Source organism: Ursus arctos, unplaced genomic scaffold (assembly GCF_023065955.2).
Source record: "Ursus arctos isolate Adak ecotype North America unplaced genomic scaffold, UrsArc2.0 scaffold_1, whole genome shotgun sequence".
Lineage (NCBI taxonomy): Eukaryota > Metazoa > Chordata > Mammalia > Carnivora > Ursidae > Ursus > Ursus arctos.
The window spans coordinates 57,560,579-57,577,606 of NW_026622763.1; the positions used below are offsets into that span (position 1 = coordinate 57,560,579).

A 17,028-nucleotide genomic window follows, 5' to 3' on the forward strand; every position below is an offset into this window, starting at 1 on the left:
TTTGCTTATATGTTGAACTGTCACCCAAATGTACTTAACTTCATTGGACAAGGTATAAGTCTTTCCCAATTTCCAATTTTGGCAATTCTAAATTCCAGGTAGCCATTTTGGAGCTGCTATTATTTATAGCACAGTATGATTAATTTTGTTATTTTAAATACAGCTAAATTTGTTCTAATATGCTTTCCCCAGTCCAAAACATATTCACCTTTTAAGTCTTAAAAATGGACTTCTTGGTAGGATCAAAAGAATCCTACCACTGCCTATTGTGGTAAGAACCTAACAATTTCAGACAATGTAGGATTTAAAAGAAACCCTGAATTTCTGTGCCAAACCTGTGGGTAGAATGGGGGGCTATTGACAGAGAATGAGAAGCACAGGGAAAGGGTATTTAGCCTCTGTCTTCTAGGACTCCAGATTTCAGAATAAAGAAGTCACATTTTGTTTTAATCAAACATTTTAGAAAATAATGGTAGAAAAAATTTAAAGCTTTGGAGAACATAATTCGAATAAATTCAAATATGCAGAATTCATCAGATTATGTTATAGAAACCAGGATGACTTAATTCTCCCTAGATTTTATGAACCATCTTTATTAACAGAAACCAAACTTACTGTCCAAAGTGATAACATATCAAAGAAATACATATCAAAATATGCTGCCATTATTAATAGTTTTTAACATCTTTATTGCATTTACAATGTGTGGAACATTATAGGGATTTACAGTAGAGGCCAAATATCCCAGCCCTTAAAAATTGAATAGGAAAGATTGGATGAACCATACATAAATATCTTTGAAAACAAGCATTAGAAACATACATATGATTATAATTTTACAGGCTTATACAAGTAACTGCTATATGTAATATAACAGGCAGGAAGGGTAAAACACAGTGAATAAGAAAGTCACTAGAATGTGAAGTAACTATAGCAAGGTGGTACTAAACAAAAAGACAACACAGAATATATGATTTGTAAAGGCTGAAATGTCCTGCAAAAAACATAGCTATCCTCTATCACAACTGTGAGGTAGAATTCTTCCCATCCCGTTTTCTGGTTCCTTGACCACCAATTGGGGGGCTTTCCCATCCAGATGGTTCTCACATTGCTGTACTCAGGACAGACTAGTAGTACACATTTCTGACTACCCCTTCTACCCCAATTGAACAGAAATAATCTTTTCTGCTTAATTGGTCTTATTTCACCTACTGAAAACGGGTGGCAAAAGTTAGTAAAATAAACAAACCAGTGCTGTTTCTTCTAGCTAATAGATCACCATGCTTGGGAAATGCTTAATCCTTCAAGAAAGTGAAACTAATGCTAAAATTTCAGGCATAGAAACCCGCTGGGGAGCTGCTTTGGGCAGACAGGTATTTCTTTCCTCAAAGAACACCAACTGCCAACTGTTAATAATGCCATTTCTATCACAAACCCACTTCTAATATTTCAAATATGAATCATAAAAATAGTTTACACCTTTCTACACATCCAAAATATAGTGAAAATCCGGGACACAGTATAACCACATAGGAAAAGGTATAGCAGTTTCTTTTAAAACTACCCTACGACACAGAAATTCTAATCCTAGGTATTCACCCAAGAGAAATAAAAGCCTATCTTCACATTAGACTTACATTAAGAATAATCATAGCAGTTTTATTTATAACTACTAACGGTGGAAACAGCCCAGGTATTCATAAATAGGAAAACGGGTAAACTGCAATATATTCATACAATGGAATACAACTCAGCAATAAAAAGGAATGAACTACTAAAACACCTAACAACATGGATATATTTCTAAACCATGGTATGTGAAGAGGCTTCTAGAAAGAATACATGCTGTGTGGCTATATTTACATAAAGATCTAGAACAGATCAATTTGATTCCTGGTAGACAAAAGAACAGTGGTTGCCTTTGGGAGGGTAGAGTGGGTTCAAGGATTGACTAGAAAGGACCAAAGGGTAATTTTCTGATAACATTTTATATTTTGGTAGCGCTGTATGCATTTTTCAAAACTAAGAGATGCATATTTAAGATTTATGCACTTCATTGTATGCTAATTTTACATAAAAAATGTGGTAAGCCCATACTGAGCTCTAGTTAATGATATGTATGCTGAAGTTATTAGTAGGAAAAGTGAAGATGCCTGCAATTTGATGAATTGATGGATGGACAGATATGTGATAATGTAAGCATAATTAATGCTAACTAGCATCTGGGTAATTGATACACTAGCATCTGGGTAATTGATACACTATAAAATTTTAACTTTTTTATATGTTTGAAAAATTTTATACAATGTTTGGAGAAAAATTCCAGGGTGCAACACTTACCAAATAATGCCACCAAGAACTACATTACCAATCTCATGGCAAGATAATCATCAAATTCTTCCTATCAGTGTCAATTTAGAAACTTAAGACCTTGTGAAAAGATATTCCTGAGTGTGAGGTGATCAATCAGCTCTCAAATCTATTCTGTCAGTTACATTTTGATCCCCTCACACTTTAAAAAAATACACATATAGATCTCATATTCTCAACAAATTTGTTGGCTGTGTAGACTAATTGTAAGAGTAAGATGAAGAAACATTCTTAACAGAAAAATTAAGCAAAGACATTTCTGACTTCTAAACTACAAAAGAACTACGGCAACTATAATTAAAAAAGACATGTAGACCCAAAACACGATGTGAGGTTTGATCCCACTGCACAGGCCCCTATGTTCTGAGTGGAAGGGCATCTGAATTACCCTGTCTCTCCAAGGAGGGACTCATTTGGGGGTGCCCTAAAGTGATGGCATGTAACTTGTAAATACTTCTAAGGTGACTCCTTGAGATTCACTAAGACTGGCTTCAGACATCAACAGCCTTTTGTCAGAAGCAGTTTTCCACATGCCTGACTTAAAATCCATTAACAACACTGTGCTTATTATTTTGCGGCTGGTAACTATCTTCAGTTATTTGCTAAGAATTTCTATATAACTATATAGTGATTATATATATATATATATACAGCGCCTCATAAGGGTTCTCTAACAAAAATAATCTTGAGTCTAAAAAACTTACTCATTGCTTTCAAAATACTTAGTCACAGTTCTGGCTTCCCTTTGATCTCTAAGTGCTTCATGTTCTAGTACAGGCTCTGCTTTTCTTGAAGCACATGGACTAGTGTCGTCAAGTTTTCAAGTTTGCTTTAAAATACTGCAGTCATGTTATTTAGGATCAGATCTATGAACGTTTTTCAGTCTTCAAACATTCCCCAGTATTTATGCTATTTCACGGAGCAGCCCTAGTTCTAGCAGTCTATTACAGGGCCAGTCTTTGTTATTGTCACTGCTCAAGTTGATACCAAGACTGCTCTTCTCTAACCATAATAGTACTAATGATAGTTTCAACTCATGCTTGTTACCTCATTATTAGGATACTTTAAACAGCTTTGTGCTTTTGTTGTTTTCACCGGTTGGTGCTGACTATCTGAGATCCACTCTGAATAGGACTTTTACTTACTTATTTATTAATGGCACTGTGTCATGTCCTGTCACCCTCAAAGTAGATGATACTCCTCACTTGTCTTCCATCTTGCTGGTCTATCATCCTGCCATAAAAGAGTTAATCTGTCAGATTTAAAAGTCTTGTTATTTACTGATGAGCTCACCGACTCCACCCTTAGTATTTCCAGTATGTAATTCCAAATGTAAGGGAAATGGAACTCAGAGAGGTGAGCACAGTGCCATTTCCCCCATGACCCCATGCTCGTCATCTGAGACAAGAGTGACATTAAAGAAAGCTATTTTTTATTTTGAAAATATAATTATAATAATAATTCCTTCCACGTTGGATAACATTGTAGTTTTCAACACATTTTTAAATATGATTGTATTTACAGACCCAGAGTAGTTTAGAAATTTTTACAAATGTCAGTAAATGGAAAAGCCAGATTTTGAGTCAGAGATTCAAACTCCAAACTCTTTCCATTATATTTATTACAGTTCTTACTTTGGCTTTTTTATGATCTTTACTATGCTTGCCATTATTTATGCTTCTTAGCTAAACCTAGACATTTCCATGGCACACACTGAAGCTACATAACGTCAGATGTTAAATCAATACTTAATTTTGCCTCATCAAGGTATTTGTTGCCCTTCATACCAGTATATTTTCCACTTCCAACTGAAGCTTTTTATTTTTAGAACTGAAAGTTAACAATGTAGGTTTGCTAATTAGATAAACTGGTGAGGTATGTTCTAGGCTATCTTCTTAATTTTAGGGAATTTTTCCTTTGGGGGTTTAACCAACGATATCTCAACCATGTAACTCTTGTCACTGATGATATTTACTGATGTTAGTTTTGCATACCATTTTCAATAAGCTCAAGATGTGGAGGACTTTAGCAACTAAAGCATGTTTAGTTCTTAGGAACCACAGGGTTTTACTATGGTCCTGTGAGGATGGGAAGAGGACACAGCAATATCCAATTTCTCTGGCAGGGAACTTACAATGTTGTAGAGAATTCTGAGTTCTTTCTCTGACTGTAGACTATACAGTGAGTTACGTTCAGCTAACCTCACAATGATGCTGTTGGTTACAAAAGGTTTACAACAGAGAGTATGGCTTGCTCAGCACTATCAGAAATGTAATAGTCATGTTCACCTTAAAGAGTATGCCACCAACAATAACAACAAACTAAACAGCACACCCCATATTTCAACTGACAGGGTAATGAAACAACACATCAATACTAGTTAACACTCAGGAGCACTGGCCAATTTAAATGCCTACAAAATGAGAGTAGTAGCCAATCTTCTACACAGTAATGAAGCCTAGACCTGCCATCAACATCCTGGCTGGCAGGCTGAGCAGTTTCATCACCATCATCAATGAGTCACCTTAGCAGAATAAGGTCGCCAACAATGAGGACTGGGAATTAAGTTAATTTTATCTGAAATAAAGTTACCACCTTTGCATCTTAACTCTGCTGGGCCAGATGTGTGAAGAACAGATGATAAAACTGAGTTTACAGAGGAGCAAATATACAGTAATAAAGCAAGAGAAAAAAAAATCCCCCAAACCGAAACGAACAAATAAAAAACAAAACAAAACTAGCCCAATTAACACTTCAAGAATTCCCTGAGATAAGCTAGAGTAATGTGGAAAGTTGTGGCATATACCAATAATGGCACATAGAAATGATGGTTCTTTCTCTATTTGTGGGCCAACATTAATTCATGATGTACAAAGAACTCATGCTTTCAAACAGACTGCAGTCACTTCCTTCACATGTATTCTAAGTAAACTATAATGCTATGAAAAAACCACATTAGGGCATTGTTGGCTTTTTCAATCATCACTGTATGTATACATACAGATATACATACAGAAAGTAGCAGCAAAGTTACAAATGAAGAGCAACAGTATTATGTCGAAAGCATATTCAGTTTCATCTAAAATCCTCAAATTACAAATAACATTTCTAGATGATTCCTTATTTTGCTCTTGCTGTAGGCTGGATAGCTTAATGCATATTAAAAATTAACTCACTGGACAGTAAAGTAGTTGATGATAAAACTAAGAGTCCCATTACTTACAGCTCAGTTCCTTTCTAGCAAAGTCTTAATAAAAACATTCTTAGTACTCTGAAATTCAGAATAGATATTGAGTGTAACTACATACCTATATTACCTAATATTTAAGTATCTAAAATACCAAATGACTTCCTTATGAGTAGATTAATTCATAAACCAGTCATAATTTCAGGAAATATGTTTAAAACACACTTCAGACTACAATACAGAGGGGATTATTACTAATGCCTATGACCAATCATATACAGAGGAAGTGAGCAACTATTACATATGAGCAAAAGGCTGGGAACAGGAGAGTCCTACAGGATCCTTTCCCTCAACAGAGATTATAACGTAGCAGGCACAGACATCAAAATAAATAAATGTAGCAAGTGGTTAGCACCATTACGAAGACTGAAATGAAGAATCACAAAAGGTCATGCTCAAAAGTTAAGTCCTGAAAGACTGAGAGGATATCAAATATAGAATTTCCAGAATGTTCTCAGCAGTGGCAGCATAAGAAAAAAGGGAGCAATCAGGTGTTGCCCCCAGATTTTCTGGCATGTTTGACTAGAAAAAAATTAACCAAAATTGCTCAGAGATAAGAAAAGTGAATAGGATGACTTCATCTAGGCTGAAATGTCAAATAGGTAGTTGAAAGTATGAGTCTGAAATTTTGGACCAGATATGGAACACAAAACACTGGGATAAAATAGAAACCCCAAGGATGAGATCCCTCCAGAAGCATTCTGAAGACAGAATCTGAGAGTGCATTTTAGCAGATACACTTTAAGAGTTATGTGACTGCACTCACAGTTATGGCAGAGGATGACATCTTTAAGGGACGAGACACCACCCAGGAAAGGTTGCTCAATGGTGTAAATGTTGCAGACACAGAGAAGGATAAGAAATGCAGATGAAAGAAACAATCATTCAATTCAGGAATTGAGAGCCCACTGAGAACAGTTTCACTGAAGTGCTGTGTAAAACCAGATTGCAAGGCGTTGAACAGTGAGCGATGAGGATGCAGGGGGAATGGATATGGATTTCTCCAAGAGGTCTGGCAGGGAAGAAGGCTGGAGAAACCAGCAGGTTCAGAGGAAGTTTTTTGCATTGGAGGATACATGAACATTTTTGTGGACATGAAAAAGGAACCAGCATACAATTCTTTGCATAATTTTGTATTGATCACAGACTAAAAAATTATTTTTAATCTTTTTCAAAAAATTTTCTGAAATAAAAATAAACACAAAAAGTATGTATTTTACCATTTAAACTTAATATAAACTTAAAAGCACATTTTATAAATTTTACTTCTAAAAGAGCTGGACAATTTTTGTTATTAGACTGCTTCAGAATTTTGTTTCTAGTCTATCATGAGAAATTAAATTTTATTAACAATTGCTATTTTCATTCCAGAAAGATTCCTCTGATATAAAGGATTACACTTAGTAATTAAGTATGCCTTCTTTACCAACCCTCCTCTCCAAAGACAAAGTATCTTCAGGGTAGTTAATAATTTGGATATTTTTCAACCTGAAGAAGAGAACAACTAGAACTAGTATTCCATTATTTTTAAGTTCTTTAAGATCTAAATTGCTCTTCACAATTATTTTTCATAATTAAACATGCTTATTTATTATATTTACATGCTTACATATGAATTTCCTGGCTAAAATACATGCTACCAACATGAAAAAACAAATATTAAACCATCCTCACAATCCTAAGAATGCCCTTTGAAATAAGGCACTCATGTTTGGAAACAGGATATAACCACCAAATTAAATAAGATGTTTAAAAGAAGCCTTTTATTAAGCACAAACAACTTTTAATACATTATCAATACAAATAGGAAAATGTCTTTTAATGAATATATCAAAGATCTGAAGGTTTTCTTCATACTGACACAATAAAAATAATCAATTTTGAAGAATTACAAAGTAAAATTTTTGAGTACACCACTGTCTACTAATAACAATTTAACTATAGTCTAAATTTACTACATCACTTGGGGAGGGAGGTCAACCATTTTTTATATAGAGAATTCCTAAACTCTTATTAGCACCATTCAAAGCTTATTATCAGTTGTTCATCTACAAATTGACAGGTCAGGTAAAGCTTTAAAGCAAGTTTTCAGTGCAATGTTTACAGTTCCTTCTTTTAAGATACTTGGAGTCTATGGTCTCAAAGCAAGTTAAATAATGATGCCTTGGTAGTTGCAAGGTGTTAACATGTAGAAAGAAATGTAAAATGGAAAGAAATGAGGCTTATCCTGGCTGTGAAATGTATCTTAATGTATTGCAGCTAATGCTGTAGTATGCCAACGACATGCGGGATTATGAACTGCAGATTTGTGGGAAGCTGGTAGCTATTAGCTCTCTGTGGTCATCATTTCAGGATGTCTCAGCTGCTGCCTTTTGAGACTAACCAGTTTCATCCTGTCTCTGATGTGTTCTGCAGTGGAAGCCATGTCACTTGGACTCCCAAAATATTGTTCAGTTCTAAAAATCAAAACAAACAGAAAAACCACAATCAGATTAATACAAATCCACTGACCGTAGCAAATGCAAAAGGGAGAAAAGATTACCATAAATATTATATATGTGATATGGCATTAGTTCACTTGCAGACCATACTGCTTATCTCTGAGTAGTAATTCAGTGGGAGAAACATTTTTAAATGGCATAAAATGTATTAAGACATGTTGAGAGAAAAAGATTAGTGGTATCGAATGTCGTATTATATGTACTTATGATAATCTCAATCGATCAAACGATGCAACCAAACAATGAAACAATAAAGGAAACAATGCAACGTTGGAGATATTCTACTTTTCAGTTTTGGGTGCATAAGCATCACAAACATAAAATTTGTATGTGTTCTTCAAGGATAAGGGCTATGTACACCAAATGTCTAAAACAGCTGGCAAGTAAAATATCTGTTTAATGTTAAGGCATCATTTGGGACTTTAACAGATAAAATCACTTAATGTTATCCTACTTGAAAAGATACTATATTCAGAGTCACAGAATCTTTTAGAGTTAGAAGAGTTCTTAGAAATTATCTGGTTAAGCTCTGTATTTTTTAAGATTAGAAAACTAAGGCCTAGAAAATTAAATGACTTAACTAGGATCACACAGTGGGAAAACCAACATTTGAACCGGAATCTTCAAGCAATGAATCTAGAGAGATCATCTGATTTATTTTTCCAGGACAATGTTATGAGAGATAAATCTGAACAAGCTTGCTGTCAAACAAATTTCATATAGCATCAACAGGTTATCATATAAATGGAACAGAATAACAATTCCAAATATTAAAGGTGGTGGTTGTGAAATCTGAATATACAGTACTGACTTATTCCTCAATCTTAAAACCATGAGGAAATACTATATGGACTATTTGTAGAACACAGGAGGAGAAGTCCAAGCAAAAATACTAGTTATAGATGCTCCTAGGCTGACCTGAGTCGAACGGAGATGGTGTTAACAACCAGTTGTGAAGCGTAGAAATGGGGGTAGGGACTCTCTTGGAATGGAACAACCAGAAGGCACCCACCCCTCTAATATTCTTACAAGCGAAATTTATACATTTTTAGATTTTATTCTTTTATATACATTGCAGATATCTAATATGAATTTAGGCTACTTCTGATAGTTCAATTTTGGCTATGATGAAAGATTATCTAAATACAAACTATGAATTATATTCTCTCAAGGGAATAAAATTGTATCTTCCCAAAATCTATTCCAAATAATCATTTGAAGTTCAAGACACAGTAGTAATGGCACTTACTCTGTGTCAGATTTAGGGTTTTTTGTTGTTTTTTCTTTTTTTTAAGATTTTATTTATTATAGAGAGAGTGCAAGTGGGGGGGAGGGGGAGTGGGAGAGAGAGAATCTCAAGCAGGCTCTGCACCCAGCACAGAGCCAGACTCTGGGCTGGATCCTACAACCCCGGAGATCATGACCTGAGGTGAAACGAAGAATAAGACACTTAACTGGGTGACTGAGCCACCCAGGCGCCCCTGTGCCAGATTCGTTTTCAAGTAATTTATATACATTTAACTCATGTAATTCCCCTGCCCCTGTCACCTGAAAAGGTATGAATAATACATCCCTATTTTTAGATGATGGAATTGAGGCACAGAAAGACTGAGTGGCTTGCCCAAGGTGTTACTGCTAGTAAGTGGTGGAGCTGAGATTTAAACCCAAGAAATCTGATTCTAGAGACCACAATCCTATGCTTACACTATACTACAGGGTAAGGATAGAGGCATCCAAGTGATTTGATTTCTCTGTCATCTGAATTAAATATCCTCTGGATTACCTCTACATTATTTTCACTGATGTCGGATCCTCTGGGATGAAGCTCCTTCAGATTCATTTACTGGTCCATTTAATTTGCACGAGATTACTTCCTACTTTTATTATTAACTTTTGAAATGGAAAGGAATGTGGGAATCAGGACCCCATCATTTTACAAATGAAGAAATTCGGATTCCATATAGCATACAGAAAAGAGAATACGTTTGGAGTTGGATCAACCTGAGACTGTATCCCAATTCTACTTAGAAGCTGTGAAATCCTGAGCACCTACTTAATCTTTCTGAGCTTCACGTTTTTACATCTGTAAATCAGGAATAATCATACTGGTCTAGCACTGTTTGGTCAAAAATAATGAGGTGAAGTGTTTAACTTGATGTTTGATGTACTATAAGCTTACTAAACCTTACAACCCTGTACTCCCCTTCCCTGCCCTGGATGAAGCCCACAGGCATCCTACTCCCTATTATCAGAGCCAAGGCTAGAACCCAGGATATCAACCTTCTACAACAAGCTGTCAAGAAGCACCACATTTGACAGCAGCAAGTACTAACTGATACTGTTGCTAAGAGCTGAGTTTGTATTTCTTTTCATTACAAACCAATTTACTGTGGAACTGAAGATGTGAACCAAAGCTAATTTACTTGGCTTTTTAAAAAATAGATTTTCTTCTCTTGATGATTTCACTTTAAGACCTCACCGATAAAAAGACAAACTTATAAGAACATGTACCATACCCATCAGGATAAACTACAGGAACAGTTAATCTATCCAAAAGTGATTTCCCAACTGCTTCAATTTCATCAAATTGCTCCTCATCATTAATAGCTTCAGGCTCTTCTGGACAGTCTTGCAAAATCTGCAACAAATAAAATGGCAACACCAATCAAGAGATATAGAAAGGCAATCAAGCTCATGTGAATTCAGTAGATTGAAGGTGTTTTTATTTTGTTCTTAGCATCTCCATGTACACCATTGTACAAGACTGGTTACTGGTGAAGTTGGCTCAAAAATTTCAAATAAAATGAAATATATAACCCTTACTAATAATATATAATTGTCTATATATATTGTGTCTATAAAAGTCTATGGTGATTTCCAAGAAAAAAATAATACTAGACTACTATTTGGAAAGTAAGTTCAAACTGCACTTAAGAAATATTCCATCATTCATTCATTATTTATTGTACTAAATGTTTATTTAGCAGCTTGGGAAGTGACTGAATATAGATTTTGACCTCAAACAGCTTACAGACTTCAAAAATGAAAGAAAATATAAATCCCAAGCAACATATACTCAGAGTACAAACACATAACTGATGGAATGACCTACACAGGCACTTTATAGTTATTTTAAAAACTGATCTGCTGACTAACCTGATATAAACTGATAAGGTTCTAATTCAAATGCAGGAAGTTCTACAGTCCTTGATAAAATACTGTTTTCCTTAACTATTACCATTTAAATTTAACAAGAGGAGGAAAGGAAGGAAGAAAAAACTGCTATTATAATAGCTAAATCTACAGGCATTGACCCACACTAGTCAATATAGTAGCAAGCAGCCTAGTGAACACTTGAAAGGTGGCTAGTCCAAAATGAGATGTGCTTTAAGTCCAACATACACACCAGATTATAAGAAAAAACACTGCAAAATGTGCGGAAGGGAGAAGAAAAATAAGTATTTATTTTTGCAACTATTTTTGCATTATACTCAATCTAATATGTTTATTTCAGCATTACTCATAAATAGCTTTATATAAAAGTCTAGATTTTCCCAGTCATTATACTATACAGGTTGCTTATAGTTATGATTATATTTATGCTTACCGGTATAAAATAAAAATCAAGAAGAAAGTAATATCTGATAACAAAAAGCTTGACAAACCTTAAGCAGTAAAGAACCTTAAATTGTGCTTATTATAAGCATGATAAAGGCCATGTAGCAAAAGAAAAAGGAACATTAATATTCTATGCAAAACAACTCTCAACCATTTACATTCTTATACGGCCTCACAACTCTAGATCTTAAAATGTCCTTGCAGATATATTTTAAGTTTTTATTTAGATTCCAGTCAGTTAACATACAGTGTAATTAGTTTCAGGTGTACAATACAGTGATTCATCACTTACAACACCTGATGCTCACTACAAGTGCCCTCCTTAATCCCATCATCACCTATTAACTCATCGCCCACTCACCTCCCCTCTGATAACATCTCTGTTCTCTATAGTTAAGTCTGTTTCTTGATTTGCCTCTTCTTTTCCCCTTTGCTCATTTGTTTTGTTTCTTAAATTCCACATGAGTGAAATCATACAGTATTTGTCTTTCTTTGACTGATTTCGCTTAGCATAATCCTCTCTAGTTCCATACATGTGGTGGCAAACGGCAAGATTTCATTCTTTTTTATAGCTGAATAATATTCCATTGTGTGTATACCCCACATCTTCTTTATCTATTATCTATGGATGGACACTTGGGCTGCTTCCATAACTTGGGTTATTGCAGATAACGCTGTTATCATCAGGGTGCATGTATCACTCTGAATTAGTATTTTTGTATTCTTTGGATAAATCCCTAATAGTGGGATTGCTGGATTTAAGGGCAGTTCTATTTTTAACTCTCTGAGGAAACTCCATATTGTTTTCTGGAGTGGTCTTGCAGATACATTTTGAAAGCAGTATTTTTTTTTTAAAGATTTTATTTATTTATTCGACAGAGGTAGAGACAGCCAGCGAGAGAGGGAACACAAGCAGGGGGAGTGGGAGAGGAAGAAGCAGGCTCATAGCGGAGGAGCCTGATGTGGGGCTCGATCCCATAACGCCGGGATCACGCCCTGAGCCGAAGGCAGACGCTTAACCGCTGTGCCACCCAGGCGCCCCTTGAAAGCAGTATCTTAAAAAGTTATCAGTAGTGTTAGAAATTGGGTCAGTAGGGGGCGCCTGGGTGGCAGAGCAGTTAAGCGTCTGCCTTCGGCTCAGGGCGTGATCCCGGCGTTATGGGATCGAGCCCCACATCAGGCTCCTCCGCTATGAGCCTGCTTCTTCCTCTCCCACTCCCCCTGCTTGTGTTCCCTCTCTCGCTGGCTGTCTCTACCTCTGTCGAATAAATAAATAAAATCTTTAAAAAAAATAAAATAAAAAGAAATTGGGTCAGTAGTCACCCTTGGACAGGAGGCAGGGGCAGCAGGAACAATGTAACTAAAAGAGGGCGGGAGAGCTTCTGGGGTGCTGGTAATGTTCTGTTGTTTGAATAGGGTGCTGATAACACAGATGTGCTCACTTTGTGAAAATTCATTGAACAGACTGAATTCAACAAACATTTATGATCTGTACCCTTTTCTGTGTTAATATACTTCAATAAAAGCTTTTCATTAAAACAATCAGTAGGGGCACCTGGGTGGCCCAGCCGGTTAAGCATCTGCCTTTGGCTCAGGTCATGATCTCAGGGTCCTGGGATCGAGCCCCGAGTCGGGCTCCCTGCTCAGTGGGAAGAGTGTTTCTCGCCCTTCCTCTGCCATTACCCCCTGCTTGTGCACACACACTCTCTCTCTAATAAATAAATAAAATCTTAAAAAAAATAAAACAATCAGTAGATAAACAAGTTAAGCCATTTTATATACTTTTACCTTCATCATTGTTAGGCCTATTTTAAACAAAAACACTGACCTGTGGAGTTCAGTGATCAGCTCAGCAAGAGTTAACTATAAAAACTTCCCAACAGAGATACAGTAGAATACTGCCCAATTCCTGAGATTCCTGGTCATATCTCTTCTGTTCTACAAACTAGGCTATATCACATTTACATCTTCAGTTTCTCACTTTTCATACTGTATTGAACACCCCCTACACATAAACTTTCATTGTGAGAGATCAAAACAAAGTTAGCTACATAACAAAGCTCCTCTTCAGAGTGGAAATGTAAGGGTTGGGTGCTATAAATTTTCTCCATGCAGAGTTTAGAAAAGGGATCTACTGAAAATCTGGCCAAATAACACTACACATTGCATTTTTGGTTTCCAGGACTAATGAATTCATTAAATAATAAATTCTAGAATGAATCTTTAAAGATAATATATGGAAAAAGGTTTTATCTATATCTTTATTCTCATTATTTTTAGCTGGGTAGTCTCTACTTTAAACCTTATAAAATTACAAAGTGCCCTTTTAAAAAATTTATGACAATTAGTAGTTGCAGAGGCAAAAAGTCCTTTCCTTGCATAATGAAAGCGATGGCAGTTGTGCCACCCTAAAGATAGAGAGCTCATTCTGGGGGTCAGGCTTGGTAAGAAGAGAAGCACTGTTGAGAGAGGACTCTTACTTAGATGGTTTTGGATTTCTCCAACCACAATAAGCCAGCACTGGTGTGGATTATACTATGAGAATTTGATTTGATCTCTCTAAGACAATATAGTATATCTAAACGAACTTTTAACAATGGGATTAATATAAGCTGGAAAAAAACCACAGGCTAATCACATAATTATAATATTAAAATTAATACATTTTAAACATACACAATAAATACTACTGAGACTACATTTTTTAAAAAGCAAACCTTTTCGGCATTTGAGTGAAATGCTATAGCCATTTCCAGCCTATGCACTCTCTCTTCAGATGCTATTGTAAATTGCTTCCATACTCTGTTCAGTCGAGGAAGTGTGTCTCCAGATGACCGAGATGTGCAGCGCAGAGATTGACACAACACAACTGTGGCCTGTAGCAACTGTCTTCCATAGTCATAAGTGCTCTAAAAAAGAAAAAGTAAACATGAAATTATAGTAAAAGAATTCTGAAAAGAGAGATGGGAAAGTGTGCAGGAGGACTGTGGTTGCAAATAAGTAACACTACTGGAAATCAATACTGAATGACTCCACTGGCACTTACTACTACAAATTAACTGCAGCCATATAAAAAAGGTCGGGGAAGCAATACTTTGAATTTCTAGTAAGTTTCTTTCTTGTAAGGCTTTGCTCTCTTCTGTTTTCCCCATCTCATTCTTGTCAATTCCACAGACCAAAAAGAATGTCTGATCATTCATTACCCAGAACAAATGGGTAAAGATGGGTTCTTTATAGGGTACTTTATATCCCATACAGGAAAGCACAATTGTTCACTGAAAACTCAATTATTAGCAAAAATAAATTAAGATACTTTTCACACACACATGCACAACATCTGTATTGTTACCCTAACACTGGTAAGATAGAGAAACTGGGGTTTCTACTATACCGCTATTAACACACATTTCTTATTAACTTTCGTGAATGAACAGCTGGATTGCCTAAAAAAATGGCATAACATAAAACATAAATCAGGGGGAGCATACAGAACCTGTATTCAGGAAAACATAAACCATCTCAAGTTTATGCAGGCTACTTTTGATGCACCAGCTGACATTTTCTTAGTTCTGTGATATTTCTGGAATAACATAACTAACCTTCTTGGACTTGGAGGGTTAAGTTACATTATAATCATGCAGAAAGCTACTCAAACACTGAGCTTGTAGAAAAGGAAGATAACCAGTTCTGCACCTGTGCAACATCAACAAATTTTCTATGCTTTTCCAGTAAAACTTTCGTTTCCTGAGCATCATCACCCAATCTGATGTGGGTCTTAAGCAGGGCATCCAGAAGTTCACTTAGCCATTCTACTGCCTAAATAAAAATAAAGAACAGTGAAGCTGGATCCATAACTCTTATTATACCAAAACACCATATTTATAAAAAGAAAAATTACTACCATATGATTAATTAATCTATTAGTTATAACCTAAGTTCTTAATAGCTTATTTCATTTAATGAAAGCTACATGAATTAATGACCTTTCCTCCCCCTCAAAATTTTTAAAATCTAAGGACAAGATATATTAAAGAGAAGCACTTTTAAAAAATTAATAGCACATGATTTATATTAATAGATCGCGTGTTCTCCTTAATGTCCAAGCACTGGGTATTATAGAAGACTGATGAATCACTGAAATCTACCTCTGAAACTAGTAATACACCATATTTTAATTAATTGAATTTAAATTAAAAAAAGATTGTATGTTTATGTAATATGGATCTTACTGGAATCTCATTAGAGATTTATGTTATTATTTAAAATCATAAAGTTCCTCTAGGTCAAGCTGAAATGATGTTCTCTGATGCTAACTACAAAAAGATAGCATATGGTTTATCTAGTTGAAAAACCCTCCTGCAAGTTAAAAAAGCAATGTGCTACACCAGCTTTAATCCTAGCATGTAACTAACAAGTCCACAATTATAAATAATAATCCCAATTTCTCACTCAATAGAGGATCTCATTGAGAAGATAAGTCAAATGAGGTCAGTAAAATAACTGGAAATAAAAAACACTTTGTTATTTTAGTAAGATAAACTAGAATTTGACTTAATGCAATTTCTTTCTTAGGACCATGAAAAGTACACTTTTTTTACAGTTAGGTAAAATCAATCTTTTAAGAGAAAACAACTACATCATGTGCCTGATTGATCTTTTACCTGGGCGGCATCTTCTTCACATTTAAACAACTGCACCATCTGAAGCATCTTTAACCTTCGCACATCTACCATGTCTTCACATCTAATAAACCCAAACATAAAGGTAGAACATCATTTCAGTTTCGTTAATATAGAACTATTTTACCATCATCATCTGGCACACATGTTTTGTAGTATACTAAAATACTTAATCCGATACACCATGGAGACTTCAACTACTTTGTATTGATTTGTAAGAATTTTAAGGACATCTATGTTACATCAAAATATCAAAACTTCAAAATACCTGAAAGATACCTAATTACAAACCCTCCTGAGGATAGAATGGAGTCTGTGAAATAATGAAGCAAAGCATAAACAAAGTATTACACTAAAACCCAAAGATATCTCCATTGCCAGTTAGCATTAAAAAAGCCTCAAAGATTAAACGTATAGTTTCTCAAATACTAATTCTGAGGAAGGAAAGAAAACAAAAAAAGTTATGAGGAAGGATACTATATCATAATTAAAGGCTCTATCCAACAAAAAGATCTAACAACTGTAAATATTTATGCTCTTAATTTGGGAGCAGCCAATTATATAAACCAATAACAAAATTAAAGAAACACATTGATAATAATACAATAATGGT

At 35.2% G+C, this 17,028-nt stretch overlaps 1 protein-coding gene across 17 annotated transcripts in view; it reads right to left on the reverse strand.

Moving 5' to 3' along the window:
- The window catches only part of SESTD1 (SEC14 and spectrin domain containing 1), a 156,962-nt gene that overhangs the window by 8,104 nt on the left and 131,830 nt on the right, over positions 1-17,028 (reverse strand). For 8 of the 17 annotated variants that reach the window (XM_026492415.4, XM_044381371.3, XM_044381369.3 and 5 more), the window contains 5 exons: positions 16,398-16,479; positions 15,430-15,552; positions 14,454-14,645; positions 10,635-10,756; positions 7,359-8,073 (listed from right to left, as the gene is read on the reverse strand). In XM_026492415.4, the coding sequence (XP_026348200.1) occupies positions 7,944-8,073; positions 10,635-10,756; positions 14,454-14,645; positions 15,430-15,552; positions 16,398-16,479 (649 nt within the window). In that variant the 3' untranslated portion in view covers positions 7,359-7,943. Of the gene's footprint in view, positions 1-668; positions 3,604-7,358; positions 8,074-10,634; positions 10,757-14,453; positions 14,646-15,429; positions 15,553-16,397; positions 16,480-17,028 lie in introns of those variants that run through there. The other 9 variants (XM_048214378.2, XM_044381372.3, XM_048214379.2 and 6 more) reach the window with 2 other exon arrangements.